Source organism: Callorhinus ursinus, unplaced genomic scaffold (assembly GCF_003265705.2).
Source record: "Callorhinus ursinus isolate GAN/ISIS: 27379988/994484 unplaced genomic scaffold, GSC_fseal_2.0 scaffold49, whole genome shotgun sequence".
In the NCBI taxonomy this organism is placed as follows: Eukaryota; Metazoa; Chordata; class Mammalia; order Carnivora; family Otariidae; genus Callorhinus; species Callorhinus ursinus.
In genome coordinates, this window is record NW_027397111.1 from 5237259 (window position 1) to 5257767 (window position 20509).

Genomic DNA, 20509 nt, shown 5'->3' on the forward strand with positions numbered 1-20509 from the left:
AAGACAGTGGGGCCAGAGCCTGTCCCTTCCCTGAGAAAACAGCAACTGCTAACACTTACAGTGCTTATTATGTGCCGAACATTGTTCTATATGCTTCACATACATTAACTGTGAGATCCTTACGATTGTCTATGAGACAGGTATTACCACTGTCCCCATTCTACAGACGAGGACAGGGAGGTACAGAGAGGTCACATGGTCAGTGAGTGGAGAGGAGACCAGTCCCTGAATGCTGTCACTGTTGCCCAATCCCTCTTCTGTCCCCATCCTGCAGCAGCCTGAGCATACCTGCTGTCATCACTGGTGACCAGGACACGCACAGCCATCATGTCTTCTCCAACTACGTTCTCCCCAGGGCTGATCCTCACTGAGGTCCACTCAGAGGGCAGGAGAGAGGTGGCTTCACCTTCCATATCACTGGGCTCTGGCTCCAGGACACTCTTGGGCTTCTTGGGGGAGGTTGGCTCATCTGCTGGGAGGATAAGAGTATCTAGAGAGATGATGGGGATAAAGGGGCCCTGCAGGGTACCTGCTTCCCGTCCAGAAGCTTGGGGAGGCTGCTGGGGTAGAGGGTGGGCAGAGCAGCAGGCTTTGGGTCTACCTGGACACTCCAAGACTGACCTTCTCGTCCTCTGTTCCTACCACCTAGCCTACCAGATGCCCCAGGATTTAGAGCACCTCTGTGTACAGGGCATGAACACACACATCTCATGTAGTCCCATAGAAGGGTCCTGAAATGTCCAGAGGGACCACCCAGGCCCAAAAGCCTCTGGACTGCCATTGTCAAAATCACCATGTCCAACATACTGCTAAACCTGGTGGCAACTTCTCCATTCTTGTCTTGACACATCAGCAGCATTTGACCCAGCGGTTCATTCTCTCCTTCTAGAAACAGCTCTCCTCTCAGCTTCTAGGATAGCATAGCCTGGCTCCCTTCTCCTCACTGGCAGCTCTCCTTCCCTCTTTGTTTCTGTGTTGGGTATACCTTTCCCCCTGATCTGGTAACACTGGAAGGCCCCAGGGCTGTCTTTGAATCTCTTCTCTTACTCATGCCCGTGATAATCTCATCTGGTCTCCTGGTTTCAAATAATCCTAGATAACAATGACTCACTCCTACATCTATATTTCAGACATTTCCCCTGAATCTAGACTTATATATCCTGTTTACTTGGCATCTCCACGTGGACGTCTAGCAGACACATTACCAAACTCATATCCAAGTGGACCTCTTCAGCCCCACTGCTCCCCAACCCTGCTTCCCCCAAAGCCCTCCCCATCTCGTTAAATGGCGACCTTGGCCTTCCAGCTGCTCAAGTCAAATGCTTTCATGGCATCCTTGACTTCTCTTGTTCTTTCATTCTTCACTCAAGTTAACAGCCAATCCTCCTGGCTCCCGCTTCAAAATAGGTCAGGAATCCAGTCACCTGTCACAACCTCCTCTGCTACTGCTCTGGCCCCAGTCACCATGATTATGGAAACATCTTCTGTGGGTTTCCCTTCTTTCCCTCTTGCCATGCTCCTCCCAGTCTTCTTAACACAGCCACCCAAGTAACTGTTAAATATAAGTCAGATCATGCCCCTCTGCTCAACACCCTCCAGCGGCCCCCGTGACCTCATCTCCCACTACTGCCCCACTGTGTGCTCTGACCACGTGGCCACCTCACTGTCCCCCCATCTCAGCCCTGTGTACCGCTCCTGCCTCTTCCTAGGAGATGCTATCCCTGGACAGCTTCCCACAGGGCTCGCTCACTCACCGCCTCAAGTCTCTGGTCAAATGGCACCTTCTCCATGAGGCCTACCCTGTCATCCTATTTTAACTGCAACCTGTGCCCTCAGCACTCTCTGTTATTCTTTATTTTTATTCATAACACATCTTACCTTCTAATAAAATCTACAACTTTCTCTTTTGTTTATTGTTTCTCTCCCATGACTAGAACATAAGCAGTGATTTGTGTCTGTTTCCTTTCTTGCTAGGACACTACCTGGTAAGAAGTAGATGCTTGAGGAATGCCTGTTGAATGAGTCAATGAACGAATAAGCAAAACAGGCCACCTGAGGCCCAGTTCCATTTTGGCCACAAACTAGCTGGGTGACCCCTTCTCTGGTCACAGTGGGCCAGGCGTCCTTTCTCCTTTCGAAGGCTGACCCCTCACTTGCACTTGGCTCCCTCCTCACCAACCCCCCTCCAAGGATCATTACCTCCTCTTCCCTGTGCCACAGACTTCTATGTCTACTGGAACTTTTCCATCAGTATTTGCATGTGCTGAAGCCTCTCCCATTTTAAGAAAATGATTTTTAACCCAATTCCCATGCCTGGCCCCTAGCCAACCCTTCTTCCTCTTCTCCCTCCTTCCCAGCCAATCATCTTGGAAGAGTTTGCTGCACTCACCTTCTCTACTTGTGCACCTTCCATCACTCAACTCCTCAATCCCCTACAACCCTGCCCGTGTCTCCATGACTCCCACACCGACCTACCCCAAAGCCCCCGGCAGCCTCCTTATTGCTAAGTCCAATTCACAAGCTCTGAGATCCTCCTGCAGCTGCTGCTGCCCTCCCCTAGCCCTGCTCTGGGGACCCGGTTCTCTCGCTGCCTCTCTGGCTGCTTCTCAGCCAGCCAGTCTCCAAGCCAACCCCTAAATGCTGGGCTCTTCACATCTCCACCTGCAAGAGGCCAGCTACGCATCTCAGCCAGCCAGTCTCTGAGCCAACCCCTAAATGCTGGGCTCTTCATGCCTCCACCTGCAAGAGGCCAACTACTCCCTAACTATATTTACCATCTATGAAGATAACTCAAGAAATCTGTATTTGTACGTGAAATGCCTCATGTTTTTAAAAGCATTGTATAGGTCAAACAAAACACATCTCCAGGCAGATGCGGCCAGTGGGTGGCCAGTTTGCCACGCTTGCTTGTGCGTGCGCATTTGCACGCTTGTGCGTGCGCATTTGCACACTTCTGCACTGGTGCGGCTGTGCGTGGGACGCCCTGGGGAGCAGGGGTGTAACTGGATGCTTGGCTTTGTAGTAGTAGCCATAATAATATAATAATAATAGCAGCAGCTTACTTTTACTGAGCACTTTTATGGAGAACTGTTTTAAGTGTTTAACGCTTATTAAGTCTATTAAACTTCATAGGACCTTCTAGACAAGTATTATTATCCCCATTTTGCTGATGAAAAAACAGGTGCACAGAGAGGCTAAGACATCAGAGTACAGGGATCCGTCTGTATGGCTGCGAGCAGAACAGAACCATGGACGCCCATGTGCGTGACCTTTATTCTGGGAGTTTGGGCAGGATTATGTTCCTGTTTTTTACCCCCGCTCCATAACAGAGCTGTGCTTTTTTTCTGTGACCTTGTAGTTCTTCCTACTAGGGGTGGTAGGTATGCTTCCTTGACCAACTGACATGGGACTTGGCTCTGACACTTGCTTTGCCCAGGGGAAACAAGTGGATGTGACATGAGCAGTGGCTTCAAATGACCTTGCTGTTTGGCCAGTCCACCCACACTCTTGCTAGTTTGCCATGAGAAGATCTTGTCCCAGAGGGCTGCTGCCCCCGCAGCCTAGGTCCCTGACTGTGGGCACATGGAGCATATCTGAAGCCTTGCCTAACCAATCCCATGGGAGCCCAGGCCACCCTGAGACCTGCAGCCTGAAGCACAGCTCCTCAGCCAACCCCACAGACCCCCAAGCCAGTAAAATAGATACTATGAGCCCCAGAAATTCAGGAGGCTTATCACACAGAATTACTGTAGCAGAGACTCGACTCTGTACCTGGCTTATACCTGAGTACAGGTGTGTGTGCCTGAGCGGGCTGCACAGAGACCTGTATAGTCAACAAATGCTACTTGGCCTCCTCTGACCCAGGCCTGTGCTGGGGATTTGGAGATGAATCAGCCATGCTCTGCCTTCAAGGGTCTCTTCCCATCTCCCAGGGGAGATGAGGCAGCCTTATCAGGTAGATCGTCTATGAGTAAGGCGAGACAAAGTAGAAGGGGAAGGAGATCTGACTTCTGTACAATGAACACTTGAGGTGGAAGGCACCATTTTAATGGGTTAAGGATGAGTAGGATCTGAACAGAGAAGGGAGAGACGGTGTTCCACAGGATGGACCTCTGCGGGCCAAAACAATGAGGGAAAGCACTGCCAGCTGCAGGGGAACAGACACCACGTCCGCGTGGCTGGAGGGCAGGAGAGTCTATGAGAGAGGCCAGTGGGACATCATTCCACTGACATGGGACCAGAAAGGGCCCCAAAGGGCAAAGTGAAGAGTAGCACTGAAAGTTTGGAAGCTGAGGACTGGTATCATCAGAGTGGCCTCATAGAAAGATCGCTCTGGTTGCCGAGTGCAAGGTGGACTGGAGGACCCACCAGGAGGGGAGAGGGAGACCAGGGAAAGGGCCATGATAACCTGGAGGAGAACTAAAGGCTGAGCATGCGTGGCCGGAGAAGAGGGGAGCAAGGCTGGTGAGAGCAGCCTGGAGGCGCAGGCAGTGGAGAGGAGCTGTGCCGGGCCGTGGTGGCACCACCTCCGGGACCAGCCCAAACCTGCGAGGGACACCCCGGGGGTCTGCTTGTATCCTCCCTCCTCCTAGAGAGTTCCGACCTGGCCAGCAGGGCCGAGGGGTGGGACGGGGCAAGGGCTCAGGCTGGAGGGGTGGGGACGGGACTGAGTGATGAGCCCTCGGGACAGTGGGGTCAGGGCCAGCGTCTCTCACCGTGGAGCCCAGATATCAGTGGAGGGGCTGGGGGTGGGGGGAGGTGGAGACTTGGAAAAAAAGAAGCTGGGGCTTTCTCTGATCAACACCTCGCCGAGGTGCAAAAGCCCCAAAGACGGACATCCTCTTCCCCTCCCTTCTGCCCCCCAAGGCCTGGGCCAAAGGCTACAGCTGGGTCTCGGGTCCAGTGCTATGCCCCGGAGGACATCACTCCTCTCAAGCTTCTACTTCCAGACCGCTCTCTCATTCCCCGGGGACTCCCGTCTGCGCGCACAGACCAGCAGCCCAGTACGAGCGATGGAAGTAGTCTCAAGGTAACAACGACAGCAACAGCCATGCATTATCGAGGCCTTTATCCATGTTCATTGTCTCTGACATCCCAAGAGCCTGAAAGGACAGTGTTGTCATCTTCACCGCATGCGTGCGAGAACGTGGCGCCTGGAGGAATAACTCAGCCAGGGCCCCGCAGTGAGTGAGCCGGATCGGCCGCCCCGGGGACACACAGCGGCTATGTCAGTGGCCAGCCCCCCAGGAGGGGCCAGCTGTGCTCACCTGCGCTGCCTCCCCCAGGCCTGTCTGCAGGTTGTCCGAGATTTCGCCTTAAGTTATCTATTCCCATAGAGAGAAGCCAGGGGATGCCAGGGGAGGAGGCGCACAGGGCGGGCAGGGAGAATGATCCCCCAGCTCCCTGGCCTCCTGGAGGGAAGCAGGCGTTCTCAGAGCCAAGCATTTCAATCTCCTCCCAGTGCTCCCTGGTGAAAGACGATACTCCAGAGGCAGAGCCAGGCAGTGTCTGTCCTCACACGCCACCCCCAGACCCCTGCTACAGTATCAGCGTGAGCACCCTTGCCCTCGTTCTGCTGGTGAAATTGTTTCTGTTTTCTCTCCAAGTCTGGAGACCCTTCCACTCTGCCCCAGAACCCAGGGAGACAACAAAGCAACAAGTTCTCCTATGTATCATTATTAAGTCCATTTTACAGATTAGGAGACTGAGGCTCATTTGTCCAAGGTCACACAGCTCCTAACTGCCAGAGCTACTTCTGGCTCTGGGCTTGGAAAAACTCCCTCTGCTGTCTTGCCCACTGTTCACTCTGAGGAAACAAGTTTAAAAAGAGCAATGAAACTAAGTCTATCAGGATCCAGTCAGGAAAATAGAACTCAAGCCAGAAAGTTCCACAGAGGAAAGTTAGTACAGGAAACTCACAACAATGGGGTTGGATGAACCGAAAAGCCAAGTGCGGATCAGCAGACACCCCAGAGATGAGCCAGAGCAGGAAGCCGCCGGCTGAAGGGACAGCGGGAGGAGCCGGTGAGTCCAGAGGCCAGGGCCACCAGGCAGGAGTGGGTTCCACAGGGAAGACCCAGCCACTGCCCGGGATGCAGAGACCCGGGGGAATACCCTGGCTTCTCCCTCGATCCCATCCCCCACCCTCCCACCAGTCAGACCGAACAGGAACCGGGTGCCAGGGAGCCTGGGAAATGTAGTTTGCAGGGATTATACTTTACTACAGAGCAGAGCAGGGGGACAGCAGGGAGGGTATCTTGCCAGCAAACAGGCAAATGTCCAGGATACTAAGCACAGAGCGGGCTCCCCACCCCCTTGCAAGGTGGACAGTGACGAGTGAGGAGACACTGACAAGCCGCCAGCAGGATGGGAGAGGGTCTCGGGAAGGGGCCTGTGTCAGGGGATGGCACAGTTGTCTGTGCCACTACCAAGGTCCTGCACAGCGCGTGTCCCTTTAAAGGATAAAGGAACAGGTGCCAAACGGCTGCAGCTGCCATCCTGGGGCTCCTGAGAGTGACACCCCAGGGTGAACTGCCAGGAATGTCAGTTTCCAAGGGTCTTCGGGGAATGAGAAAATTGATGGGGAGCCCCGGGCCTCAGGCGGGGCTGTCCTGCCCTCCTGTACTCTTGCCAGGCACCCCCAGGCTGAGTGTGTGAGCCTGTTTGTGTGCAGACATGTGTACTCACAGGCCCACCCTCCCCTGCCCTGAACCAGGGTGAGCAGCACCACTCGAAGGGCCCTGCCTGGCCTCGGGAGCAGCCTCTATGCAGAGACCAGCTCAGGTCAACAAACAGCCATCCGGGGAGGGAGGGGAGCTCAGCCCTCCCCGGCTGCAGGCCCTTCCCTCACGGCCTCAGCAGAGCTGCCCTGCTCCCTCCACAGAGCCCTCGGCTGGACGCAAGGCCAGACAGCAGGGCAGGGCCACTCACAGACAGGCCCCGAACCTGAACACCCAGAGGAGCAGGGTCTCCTCCATCAGGGCCAGGAGGGGAGGGGGCACGTGGTATCTTCCCGACAGCTCAGCGGGCCCTCAAACAGCCAGCTTTTTCTCCTTTTCTTTTGCAAGCAGCAGCAGGTGTAGGGCCTCAGTCCTCGGACCCTGCCTCTCTTCTTGCCACAGACAGGTACTGTGTCAGGCTGGCTCTGGGCCTCCAACTTTGGGCACAGCCAGGACCTACACTCAAATTTCTCTGAACGAGGTTGGGGGTAGAGAACTCGATGTTTCCAGGTAGGAACCCCAACAGCACCCCAGGGAAGCAGGAAGGGAAGTAGGCTCGGGGCCAGTACTTCACTCCTGCACACACCCCATGGCTGGGGCAGCTGGTCACCCAGTGCTGAGCAGACGTCTGCTCCCAGCTCACATCAGGGCAGATGGGGATGGCAGGCGCCACCACAGGGCCCTGACGATATCCTCACGGCCAGGGGATGCGCCAGGCCTGGCTGGGCCTCATGCAGGTGGCAGTAAGAGTAGAGAGACCTGAACTTCTAGACACTTCTAGGCCCCGCAACATTGAGAGGTTGGCATCTTCTTCTGGGTGGTGGTGGTGGTGGTGGGGTTAGCCCTGCTTCCTCGGTCCCCCTGTTGTCTGTACTCCTGTGGTCTGTTAGAGATACTTGCAGGAGGCCTAGACTCAGGAGGTCAAAGGCAAGTTGGGCCAACCATGTGCCATGGCAACAGAGCCTTCCCCACCCCCATCCCCACCTCTTGTCTCAAACCTGCCACCTGGATTCCTGTGTCAGGATAGACGGTGTGTGTGAGCCCGTGGCCTGGGCCTTGACACCCACGGGGGTCCCACTGGTACTGCTCTCTCTGGCCAGCCTCAGGCCTGCTCCCACGGGTGACCCAGGTCTGTGAAGATTGCACCCCTGGGAAGGCAAAATGCAAGTAAAATCGAGACTCCCCTCTCCCCATCAATCAAAGGGCTTTGTGGAGGCAGCCGGACACACAATGTCATACTTCTCCTCCAGGTTCTCCTTTCTGAGCCATGAGCTGATGCCAGCAAGACCTTCCTAAGCCCAAGACAAGCTCCACAGTCTGGGGTCCAGGCCAGAAGTCAGGGCCTTTATTTATTCTACGAATGCTTATTGAGGGTCCACTATGTGTCAAGCACTGTTCTACCTGGGGGGATGATATGCATGTTCAAAAGAAACAAAGATCCCTGTCTTTGAGGAGCTTATGTTCTAACAAGAGGGGAAACAAACAATACACATCCTCAGGAGGTGAATTACATAATATGGTCAGAGGTGGTAAATGCTCTGAAAACCTGTGTAGGCGGGTGGGGGGACGGACTGCAGTATTAAAGGCAGACCTCACTGGGAGGGAGACAGGGAACAAAGGCCTGAATAAAGGGTGGGGCCAGCTAGAGGGACACTAAAGGAGGGTGTTCTTGGCAGAGGGAAGAGCCAGTGCAAAGGCTCTAAGACAGAGCAGGCCTGGTGTTCAAGGAGGCCAGTGTGGCTGGGACACAGCAGATCAGAGAGAGCGAGGAGACAGCAGGTCAGAATATCCAGACCATCCAGAGCCGTCTGAGTCCGCCGTATGCATGGGCTTTTACCCTGAGCCAGCTGGGAAGCCATTGGAAAGTTCTGAGCAGAGGACAGATCTAAGTTCTGAAAGGATTACTCTAGCTGTTGTGTTGCAAATGGGTTGAGGGGAGCAAGGTAGCACCTGGGGGCCACGTAGGAGGCCACTGCAGTAGCTCCAGAAGAGAGGACAGTGGCTGGGGCTGGGGCGGTAGCATGGGGGTGGTGACAAGGGGACAGGTTCTAGCTGTGCTTGGTTGGGATTCACCGCTGGCGTGGGCGTGGGGCCAAGGGAAAGAGTTGTCAAGAATGACTCCAGGGCTCTGGACTGAGCAATGGGAAGGATGGCATCACCATTTCCTGAAACTGGGAAGGCCAAGGGTAGAGTCTGTTTCAGGGGAAGATTAAGAGCAGGAGGTGCATAGTTGGGCTGGAGACTTGGTAGAATCTGAGCGGAGATGTCAAGTAGGCAGCCAGAGAAGAGCTAGAGCCCCCCTCCTTCTTTGCTGAGACTCAGGAATTCACTAAACCAAGCCAAAGTCTTGCTGGCAGGTGGCAGGAGGAAAGGGGCACCCACAGCAGAGGCTGTGGTGTCTGAAGGGCGGCGACCAGTTACCTTCAGGGGGGCCGGGAGATCAGAAAAGGACAGAAACATAGATGGCACCACGCAGTGTGAGTTGAGACTTTTGTGCAGTGGCCAACCCAAAATGTCCTGTGGGGTATGCTGATCTAGAATGATCTAGAATGCCCACGAAAGTCTTCCCTACTGCGCAAAACCAGGAAGGTGCCATCTAGAGCTCAGCAAGAGAGTTCTTGCTGCCCTGAGAGCCCTATCGGGCATGTTCCCCGATTCTACCGCCACAAAACACTAAGTCGGAGGCATCCATTTCTAGAAGGGACTTGCCCAAGGCCACTGAGTCCGTACACAGTGCCGGAGTCAAAGCTGGGTCTGTGGCCAGGTCCAGGACCTTCCCATGGGCCGAGGCTCCCCTGAGAGCAGCGTCCGACTCCTGGCCGGGGCCTGGTGATGCTCTGTTCTTTGACAGCTGAAGATGCTGCTCTAGATCAATTCCTTTAATGTCAAGGTTCCCCTCAAAGTGGCCGCGAGGAGGTGAAGAGCTAACGAGGGCCCGCACACGAGGGGCTCGGCCCCATGCCCAGCACGGGGGTGGGGACACACTCGGTCAGTGACAGACGGCCCCAGAGCCGTCCAAGCAGCAGTCATTTCTTTTCCTTATTTTAGGGATTAAAGAAAAAGCTATAAAAGTGAACAAGTTATGGAAATAAAGAACAGCCCCCTCACTCTGCGTGACCCACTTACTCTACTTAATATTCAGGGTGCACGGAGATTGGTTTCTCCAGCTGGATTACTTCTTTAGGATAAGTTCCCTGGGGTAGGATTACTGCACTGAGAGGTCAGAGAGCCCTTTTATGGGTCTTCATAACTGTTGCCATATTGCTTTCCAGAAAAGATTGTCCCCATTTACTTTTTACCCGACTCTTTTTTTTTTTTTTCTTACAATCTACTTTGCTTTTTCTTTACTGATTCAGTAGGTAGGAGATAATGAATTCACATTCCCTCGAATGTAATTGTTATAAATGTTCGCTTTTTCTTTTTAGCATTTCCTTGTTTAATTTGCTTCAGTGAGAAGTGTCTATTCATAGCCTTTGCACATTTATCATTGGGGGGTTGGGTCAACAAACATGAGTTGATCACTGACACTGTCAGGTGCCTGGGAACACCTCGTTTGCATGAACTATTTCAGGCCATAGCAATGAACTTCTTTATGAGCACATCTAATTCACATTTCCCCCAAGTCTGCCTGTCTACTGAATATTTTCATTTGTACTGTTATACATTAAGTTTTTAAAATGTATACTGTCAGATTTGCATCATGTGAATCCTACATATTTTTTTCCGTCAGAGGTTTTAAAGCTTAGATTGTTACAACCCCATGATCTAATCCATAGTTAATTCTATTTAATATTTAGTTCTATTATTCTACTTTTGAAAGTCTTTAATCCACTGTTTCTGGATTAAAGAATATTCTACCAGACACTTATGTAGAATGTGACATGCGAAACAAAACAAAACAAAAACCCCACCCCAAACAAACAAAAAACTCATTTCAAATAGATATGGGAAAGCCCACCTCAGCAAAGTTAATTAAGCTTCTTTACTGGAGGGTCCCTCAGAGACTTTTACCATGCCAGTAAGTCTTGTGGATCTCCAAGGTTTGGGAGGACCAGCATTATTCCTATAAAGCATTTCTTAAACTTTGCGCCTATGGAGCTCCTCATTCGCAGAGCTCCTCATCCACAAAGCCCCTCTTGGAGCTAGTTTTCCCTTGCCATGCTTTGGAAAATGTTGCTTTAACCCAACTTCAAATCAGAACATCAAAACAAAACTATAAGCTCCAATATGGTAATGAGGACTTTTGTCTATTTCACCCCCTGCTATATTCCCAGCAAACCATAGACACTCAGTAAATATTAGTTAAGTAAATAAATGAGTGTATATACAAATAAAGCAAATCAAACCCAGTACAAAACACCGAGATACGTTCCAAGAAGCAGGGAGGGGCAGGGACTTTGTGTGGTTCACTGATGCATCCCTAGGACCTGGAATATGTCTAGGGTATGGTGTGTGTTCAACAAATACTTGAACAAATGAATAAATAAAGGAATGAATCACTTGCCCAACTGAGCTCCTGACTTCAGTCCCTAACACCCTTCCTTTTATGGAAGAGAAAGACTATCTCACCTGGGTAAGAGTACATGACCCTAGGCAGCTCGGGAGGCAGTTCCAGGAGCCAGCAGGTAAGCGCAGAGGCCCAGGGCCCCAGAAATGCCCCTCAGGAGAGGCTCATCCCAGCGTCAGAAGCCCAGCTGCATCCAGCCTGGCGATGTCAGGCATCCCAACCCAGGGAAGTTGAGGACCAGACTTCCTCGGAGCTGTCCAGACTAGCCAGGCGAGACTCTGCATCCTTCCTGTAAGAGGAAGCCAGCCTGGAATTGGGTCAGAGCCTGCCATGGGTTCTGTCCTCCGAATGGCCCTGTGGGCAGAGCCTTGCAGCCTAAGACACTGAGTGACTTGAGCCTTTGGGGGCAGGGGAGGCCTCTTAGGATCACAAATGGCTCTCCATCTGGATAAGCACAACTTCCACGTTCGCTGCCATTCTGAAACCAACGTCTGGTCCTCTTCCCTTACAGCTCCCACTCAGCTGGACCAGCATAAGGCCTGTGAGAGCGACCTTTGTTACAGAGGAACCTAAGTTAGTGAACGGTTCCTAAGGAGAGCTCTCCGACAGGTCCACGGCTTAGGTGGGGGTCAGGGTGGGGGAATGAGAACAGGAGCTGTTAGGACAGTCTGTTTCTCACAGCTCAGGTGACACTGACCCTCACCCAGCTTTGCCCAGAATCTACACAGAAGAGGTACCATGAGTTTTCAAGAAAGAGACCCCAAAGCCTGGCCCAGGAGCATCGGTGACCTTTTCCAAATATTACCCCTGGGTAATATTTCCTTTCAGAGGTGCCCAGCGCAGCCCCAGAGCGTCCCATGTCACCACGAGTGCAGGCCCCACCAGCAGTTTAGGGAAGACTGTTCCCCTAAACCAGCCCCCGTGTCTGAGGTTGGAGCAGCTTCCATGGCAAAGAAGAGAGGAAACAATGCGCTTTATAAAGAACCATATTTATTTTCATTTACAGCATCAAATACCATAAATAAAGCTAAACATCATTTGCTGTGTGCAAAATACAGGGTCCCGTGTGGCACTATAAAGGACTATCAGAGGTCGCAGACATGCGTTGCGAGGAGATGGGGGGGGCTAGCTCAAGAGAAGGCTGAGAGGGAAGGAGGGCCCTCTCTGGTTGACATTCTATAAAGGGAGGGAGACGCTGCAAGAGAAACGAGACAAGAGCGATGACTTTGTACTGGCTGGACTCTGCACCGGTGCCGTGAGCAACGCAGCATGCAGGGCTGTGCGGACAGGACGGAGGTCAGCATGGCTCCGGGCCACATGCGGGACAGACGCCACCTTCTGCCCGAGACCCCGAGGCCCGGCGCCCAGCAGCTCCACCGGACTCGGCACGGCGCCTCTCTCTCTAAAAGCACTTTGACCGTCCTGCTGCTCCAAGTAATGAGTCAGCGGGCACATGTCGTCTGAGCAGAGCCACGGAGGCATGGACACCAGGCCCGGGCTGAGCGCAGTCATGTCTCAACAGCCACCCCCGGCCTGGGACAATGATTGCTCCAGTGGAAGCTTCTGCATCATCTGGGGCATTATGAGCCAAGAACAGTAAGAAGAGCCACAGCAAAGCCCTTGTGTCTAAAGTAAAGGCTGTGGTAGAGAAAGGATTTGCCAGGAACATTGTGATTGTGTGTTCAAAACACAAAGCATGGGTCAAGCCTGTGATGAAGGCTGGGAGCATTTTTTCTTTTTAAACCCTTCCCAAAAGAGTCCCCCATGGTTTTGATCAATAATCTTTATACTAGAATCAATTTAAGAACTCTTTGTTTGCATGAACTTTCTCAGCAGCTACTCGACCCAAGTTCTTTTGCAAGGCGACAGAGCCCTCTCTGGTGTTCTGTCTCACCACCGGGGGAACCGTCCCAGGAAGGTAAGCGGTTTCGCAAGGGCAGAGGTATGCATGCAGGCTGCTCGGGGAGCCGCAGGGAGGCAGGGCATGCAACCGGTGTAGACCTGGCGACCGGCTCAGAGGTAAGTAGAGTCAAACATGGCTTTCGAGCGGAACACCACCCCACGTTGCTAAACCCCATGCCATGGAATGAGTCCGTTAGTATGCAAGACGCTCGCAGTCAGCACAACCAGGACCACGGTGCGGAGGTTGGGGCGCGGAGAGCACGTTAGGCATTAGTACCTCTCTCTGAAAATTGGCAAGAAAACCAGTCACCTCCGAGCAGAAGTGTGTCAGCCAAGAAGTGGGTGTAGCACTGGAAGGCTGAAATGAACTGGTAGCCACAGTGTAAGGTTGGAAAGAGAGAGACAGAAAGGAGAATTTAGTTCGGGGCGGGGGCAGGGCGGGGGAGGAAAAAAGACTGATAACACAAAAGGCACTGGAGTTGAAGATGAGGCCACCGTTGATAAAAGGGGAACTTCCCCGAACAAATCACTGCTTGCTTGGGACAGATAAACCTTTCTGGTAGTGACCGCCTACTCACGTACAAGAGTGGATGCGGGCAGTTGGCCTAGGCCAAAGCCCTCCCCTTGGAGAGACACGCGTCCTCAGGACCCCCTGCCCCCCACCCCGATATCTCTTTTCCCCAGTTTCACTCCCGTGTCCCACACTCATTCTTGCATATGCTGTGGAGGCCAAGGGGCGTCTCCCTCCTGGGATCCACCATGCATTTCGGTTCTGCCCACCAGGAAGGTTCACAGCCTCAAAACATACAAACATCTCAGGCTTCTGACAGGCACACCCTGTCTCCCCAGAATAATTCAAACCAGTCTCTTTATGGCCATAAACGACGTTCTCCGAGAGTCTAACTCTGGCTTCGTGGAGCGCTCCACAAAGCTTCTCAGCCCACCCTGAGCTGAAGACAGGAGCAGTGACATGGCTGTGCATGTGTTCACGTCATGACCTCAAGAATTTCCTTTTAGACTCAAACATAGCATGAATCCAGGGCTCCTCCCACCACGCTGAATATTAAAATTCCAGCAAAAATTTGGAAAACCCCAACGCAAGTCGTCAGACTGAGAACGGTTCCAACGAGGACAGAGGTGTCAGTTCCCATGGGCTGGGCCACACAGCCCGGCCCCTCTTTTCTCTAAGGACTTCAAGAAGGGTTTGTAGAAATGCCTCTCCCCTTCGTCCTGCCCTATAGAAACTTGTCGTCTCCAAGCTCTTGAGCGCCCTGGCTCTTAACGCACCCCAGGTTCCATCTTCCCTTAATCTAGAGGAGATCTCTAGTGTCACAAGTGCACACAGCCATCTCCAGCCTGGCAGCTCTAGATATCCTGAGCATGTTGGAAGGCCTCTGCCTTGTTCAAGCAGACCCAGCAGTGGCACACGTCCGGGCAGAGCAGGGTGCGGGAAGCGGAGGCCTCCCCCAGAAGCCCAGAGTGAAGAACACAGGTAGGCCCAAGGCCTGTTTTTGCCCTTAATAGGGCATATTTCTTTTGTATCAGTCAAGAAACAGCTTCCAATCTCTGCCTCCCCTGCCAGTCAAGACACAGGAGGTCAGACTCAGACACATTCCTTTGCTAGGACAGTGTGAAAACAAATGGTTTTTGACTGCTCTGACCAACATGCATGGCAGCTGAGGGGCTAAGCAGCCAGGATGTCTGTAAGCAGAGCTCCTCGGGTAGGTCACGCTTCCCAGAAATCCTATACCCTGAGGTGCTAACAAACGGCCTCAGTCCCAAAGCATGTGATACGAGAGGGCAGATTCTTCCCTCAGCCTGACCGTTATGGACCCTGAGTGGCCTTGGCTCAGTCTGCAGCCTGGGCTGAGGACCGGATGGGGGGCCCCAGGCGGGGGGATGGGCACAGCTCCTCTCCTGCAATGCACCAGCTCACCAGAGCTCTGCTCCGCCAGGGGCCACGGGGCCTCGCAGGCACTGCTCGTTAATGGGAAGGGACAGTGTATGTTTGTAGCAATCTGCAGGAAACCCCACGGTCATTTGGCTGGTGATGAGGGGAAAAATCTTTAAGCTACTAATTTTACATCAAAACAAGGGTGCAAAACAGTCCCCTTCCCTGTGGGAGGGCAGATCACAGCCGACTACATACTGCCGTGTGTCTCCGTATGGTTTAATTCTACTCTGATCGACTCTTTTCTTCTAAACTGCTGATGCTTTCGTGGTGCCAAAACACTGTCCCCTGTGGACAAGTGGCATCAGGGTACACACAGCAAAAGGCACTGGTCAGGAGGTGGCACACTCGCTTCTGTTTCTATAAAAAGCCCAAATCATTAGTGTCATGGGCAGCGACCATGACCATGGACCACACTGTAGAAGGGATTCGTGACACCAGTTACAAACTTCAAACCGTGTTTAGAAAAACTGACACTCATAGGGAAAAAAAATGCTTTCTCTTGGCTTATTAAAAGTTTTAAAAATTGAAATGTAAACCTAGAACTATGGCTCGCTTTGGTATAAAAGAAGTACAAAGCTATAAAAAACATCCTTCATGTCGTCTGGCCCCAGCACCAGGAGCAGATGTCCACCCTGACAGAGTCAGGTGCGGGTGGCCAGTGTGAAACTCTTTGGCTTTGAGCGAATTGGCGAGAGAATGCTAGGCTTCCCGGCCAGACCCTTGGCTAACTGCCAACACGCTGCCGTCTAAACTGGAAATGTGAGGGCACTTTGGGGTGGTTGGCATTTCAGTGGAGCTTCACCGGGAAGCATCTGAGCACCCAGTTGCGGATGGTCTCCAAGGACTCCTCAGACTCCCGGTACATGGAAGCCAGGACCTCAGAGAACACCCAGAGGAGGGGCAGCCCGAGGCTCAGGAGCTCGTAAGTGTAGCAGTAGTTATAAGCATTGTCCCTGAAATGCAGTCCGGCTGCACGCAGGAGTCCCCGAATCCAGTTAAGCAGGCTCCGGGGAACGTGAAGCAGGCCCCAGGGCAGCACGAGGGGCCAGCTTAGCGCCTTCCTAAAGAAGGAACTGGTGATACCTGGAGGGCTGCCTTCGGGCGTGCCAATAGCAGCAACTGCGCAAGAACTTTCCACGGGAGTGTCTCGCCGAGGGGCCTCTGGCTCTTTCCACGGTCCCTCCTCCTAAGAGAGGGAGCAGAGGAAGGGCATTTAGTCCATGATTCTCACAGAGCACCCTCCGAGGAAGCAGATGAAGAGAGCCAACACAAACGGACCGTGGCAGACCCTGCATTTTGCAACCAGCCCCCCAAATAATAGCCCCTGTGCACTGCTGAAGGGGGATTGAATATAGGCATTGCTTTTCCGGGGCCAACGTGACCACGGGGTTCACAGACCTTCAAAACACACGTCCTTAAAAAACAACAACAACAACAACGAACGTATGTCCTTTGACTCAGAAATTCTATTTCTAATGATCTGTCCTCAGGAAATAATTTGAAACAGGGACCAAGATGTGCATACAAAGATGCTGGCTGTGAAAATAGTTGTAAGGTAAAAACAGGACACAGCATAAACATTCAGCAACATGGGACTTGTTAAATAAATTATTAATCATCTTTTATAGGCATCAAAAATGATGCTCCAAAAGAATTTTTAATGTTATGGGGAACGGTTCTTGGTATACTGCCAGTAAATAAAAAAAAAGGATATGAAAGTGTAATTACTGGATTCCAACTAGGTTAAAAGACATTCACATAGGGCGATGTCACAAAATGTTAGTTATGGGTTTCTCAGAATAGGGTGGTGATCATTTAACTTTCCTTCTTTACATACTTCATTTACCCATTTTTCTACATTAAGCCTCTATGATTCATATAACCTGAAAAGAGCTGTATGGTGTGGGTCCTTGCTGGAGGGGGTGGTTAATCAAGCGGCAGAGAAGGTGTGTGCTAAGAGCTGCGGGAAGGGACGCTATCACCAATCGTCCATACGTTCAGCATCCTGTCACTTTGTTGACATACAAGAGACTGGGGGTGGGGGGGGGGATGAGGGAAAGGTAGGCTCCCCAAGAGGCATCCCTGCAAACAACACTGTGGTCACTTGGGACCCAGGCGTGGGGGACCCTGTGGTTTCCATATGGCTGGGACTTTAGTCCCATCCCTGGGACGCGGGAAGGCCCTTCTCAGAAGAAGCCAGCACCGCCGCTCACCAGGCAGCTGGCCTCCAGAATGGGATAAACCTAGAGGCTGGCACAACAGGCTAAGGCAGAGAGACCCTCCACGCCACACGCACAGTACGGACTCTCGGCTTTACCTGTGGGTCTCAGCCCCTCCAGGGCCGGAAATTCTGGCCTCACTTGGAGGGACCTTTGAAAACGGTCTCCAATCCAGGGGCCGTCCCTGTTTCAACAGCACTTTCAGGAGGAAAGCATACCTCTCTTTGTTGCTTCAGCTCTGCTCGTCTCTTCCTTTGCTGACTGTTGGTCTTACAGTGAATGAAATGAGGCTTGCAGAAAAACTTGCCTGTAAAAAGAAACACGTGCACACTTGCATGCATGGGTTTTCTCCTGTAAATTAGGGTCACAGCAGATACAAGCCAACTTCTGCCCCTGTCTAGGTCAGGGAATGCCAATATTGGGAGTAAGCCCAGGAGGCCTCAAACTTGCTTTCTGTCACCTGTCTTAAAGAAGCCACACTCAGACGAGGTAGCAGGACCCTTTGTTGCCTCAGAGGCAGGCTGTAGCAATCGAGGGGGCGGGATGCCGGGGTTGGGGCTGAAGCCCTCAGATAATCCCTAAGCCAAACCGAGGCCAAGTCCCTTCCCAAGGCCAGCTGCCAGGCTGCAGAATGGACAGCTCTGAATATCAGCACTGTTTCCAGTTTGCGGTCCTTCCTGGGGCCCCTGGGGGTGGGAAAGGCTCAGAACAAATGGTAGCAGTGATGGAGAGGAGAAGACCCAGGTGAAGTCTGCCCTGGGTCCCTGGCCATGGCCCAGGACCACTGGGCACCTTCCAGAAAAGCCTTCTTCATTCACTGTTACTAAAGTAACCTCAGGAACAATGGTACAACATGAAAAACTTATCCAGGACTCACAATAGAGCAGGCACTACTCTGAATGCTTCCCGTGAATTAATTCACATGAACAACCTTGCCACAACCTTATGAGCTAAGAACTATTATTATCCTCATTTTACAGATGACATAACGGAGGGACCAAGAGGTTAGGTAACAGGCCCAAGGTTACGGGGCTAGTTAATGGTTCATTCTGGCAGGCTGCTTCTCAGAGGGGAGGCTGCTATTATGACCACTTTTGTAAGACACACTTTGTAAATAAAAACATTAATACATCATCATTTATCGAACCCTTGTTACAAGCCAGGTGTGGTGACAAGCGTGGTATTAGGTCGCCAGGTGTGATTTCCTTGCCCACACGGGGCCATGGAAGGTGGGGATGCTGGCGAGGACACGTATGTAAAGCACTCGGCACACAGCAGGTGCTGCTGCTGCTGGTATACAGCAGGCGCTCACCGCCTCCCCGGGCCCGCCGGAGGTGGCCTCTCTCTCCAGCAGGATCTCCCAGCTCCCAGAACAGCTCTCCCGGGGATGCCACAGTCCCTGGGAAGCGGTGGGGTGCCCCAGAGCCTCCAGAGGACAGGAGCCCAGACCGGAGACCCTGGCGCTGTCCCCGGCTGCTGGGAGTTACCTTCGTCACTGTCGAAGGCATAGGCGGCCAGGCGCAGGGTGGTGGCGCAGATGCTGCAGCGGAAACACTCTCGGTGGAAGAAGTGGCCCTCGGCGCTCAGCCGCTCCATCACGTACACGCGCTTCTTGCAGAAGTGACAGGTGTCGCTGCCGCCCAGGTTCAGGGGGAACACCTTCCGCATGGATTCCTGGGGGGCACAGGGCAGCAGGAGAGAAGCGCCGCGCGTCAGGGCTGACCCCGCATCTCGCGGTGCGAGGCCGAGACTCTTGGAAAATCTTGACCTCGATCATGGGGACCTCGTGGGCTCCTGTCTGCTGCCCATGGCACTGCAGGCACGGCAGCCGAGACTGAGCGGTGGGAGGATACGCCCCCAGCACAGACCCCAACGACCCCACCCCGCACGGGCTCCCAGGCAGGCCAGGTGGCGACAGGGGAGGCCCAGGAGGGGCTCCTCCCGAGGCCGGCCGCTCCAGTTTGGGGGCGGGAGTGGCGTCTCTCTGTCTGACACAGTGGGCATCCCTCACCAACGTGCCTGCCCAGCAACGCTGGCTCCCGCCAGAATCTGCCTGCCTCTAGGGTGAGGTCCCCGAAAGAATGTTTTCCACACCCCTGTCCCCCCTGCAGTGACTTAGGCCAGGCAAGGAAAGCCTGTGGCAGCCAAACTGTTGAAGAGTACTGCAGGACAGGGACAGGCTGTGTCCTCTAGCCCCCGGGGCTGCCAGGCAAATTCCTAAATGCAAGGGAGGAGGATGAGGGCCAGGCAGCGGTGCACCTGGGGGATTCTAGGGCTGGGGGGACATGTCAAAAGGAAAGCAAAAGAATGTCCAGTCAGATGGCCGGTGACCGCAGCAGGCAGCCTTGTTTGGAGAAGGGAGAATTCAGCGGGAAGAGTATCTCTCTGTTACTGGATCCTCTGTCCAGTGCAAAAGGGCTACTTGGGCGGGACGCCAAATGCTGAGGGTAAGGGGTGGCCTGCCTGGCCTTTTCACTGAGCTCACCAGACAGCAGGGGACAGGCTCTGCCTTGTGAAATGACCTATGGGGAGCCAAGTGAGGTTTGTCGGCCAGAAAACGCAGCCCTCCCTCTAACCTTGGCACCGGTCTACCCCACTGTCACGCCTCCTGTCCATGAGAAGGGGGCCTCGCGTGGACCAGGCCATCCTCCCTGGGAGACCAGAGCCAGTGTCTGTGGGTGAAGGCTGAGGGGTGTGCGTCCTTACCAGGTCTGGAGAGGTGGCCTGGGTCTTAGGTCTGTGATCATTCATGTACAGATTGACCAGGACTTCAGCTGCAGCCCCTATTCCGCTGGACACTTTCCCTACCGTCAGCTACCCAAGAGCAGAGGTAGAGGAGGCAGAGACAAAGACAGAGGCCAGTTAGCACTGAGACGGAAAGCGCAAACAGGCTGGAGGTGGGACAGGGCTCCACACCCACATGCAAACAGCGCCCGACGTCCCAGGAGAGGCAAAACCAGCCTGGAGAGGGCAGCGGGCACTCTGGAGACAGACAGGACAGAAATGGAACGCTGGGGCCCGGGGTGAGCCAGGTGACTTGTAGAACTAGCTCCGTCGGCATGCAAGGCCTTCAGGACTCGTCGAGTTTCTTGGTTCACAGATGGGGTAAATGAATCCCGGAGACAGGAAGGGAGCTATCCCAGGCCACTTAGCAAATACGTGTGAGATTCAGAGCTCTTCTCAGGTCTCCTGAGCCCCAGCCCAGATG

General features: G+C 53.3%; 1 protein-coding gene across 11 annotated transcripts in view; it reads right to left on the reverse strand.

Annotated features, from left to right (window-relative positions):
- The window catches only part of MICAL2 (microtubule associated monooxygenase, calponin and LIM domain containing 2), a 214588-nt gene that overhangs the window by 65169 nt on the left and 128910 nt on the right, over positions 1–20509 (reverse strand). For 3 of the 11 annotated variants that reach the window (XM_073882910.1, XM_073882908.1, XM_025894198.2), the window contains 5 exons: positions 20008–20115; positions 18789–18975; positions 17520–17608; positions 16166–16268; positions 12200–13496 (listed from right to left, as the gene is read on the reverse strand). In XM_073882910.1, coding sequence (XP_073739011.1) covers positions 13456–13496; positions 16166–16268; positions 17520–17608; positions 18789–18975; positions 20008–20115 — 528 coding nt within the window. In that variant the 3' untranslated portion in view covers positions 12200–13455. Of the gene's footprint in view, positions 1–288; positions 473–12199; positions 16269–17519; positions 17609–18788; positions 18976–20007; positions 20116–20509 lie in introns of those variants that run through there. The other 8 variants (XM_073882906.1, XM_073882907.1, XM_025894193.2 and 5 more) reach the window with 5 other exon arrangements.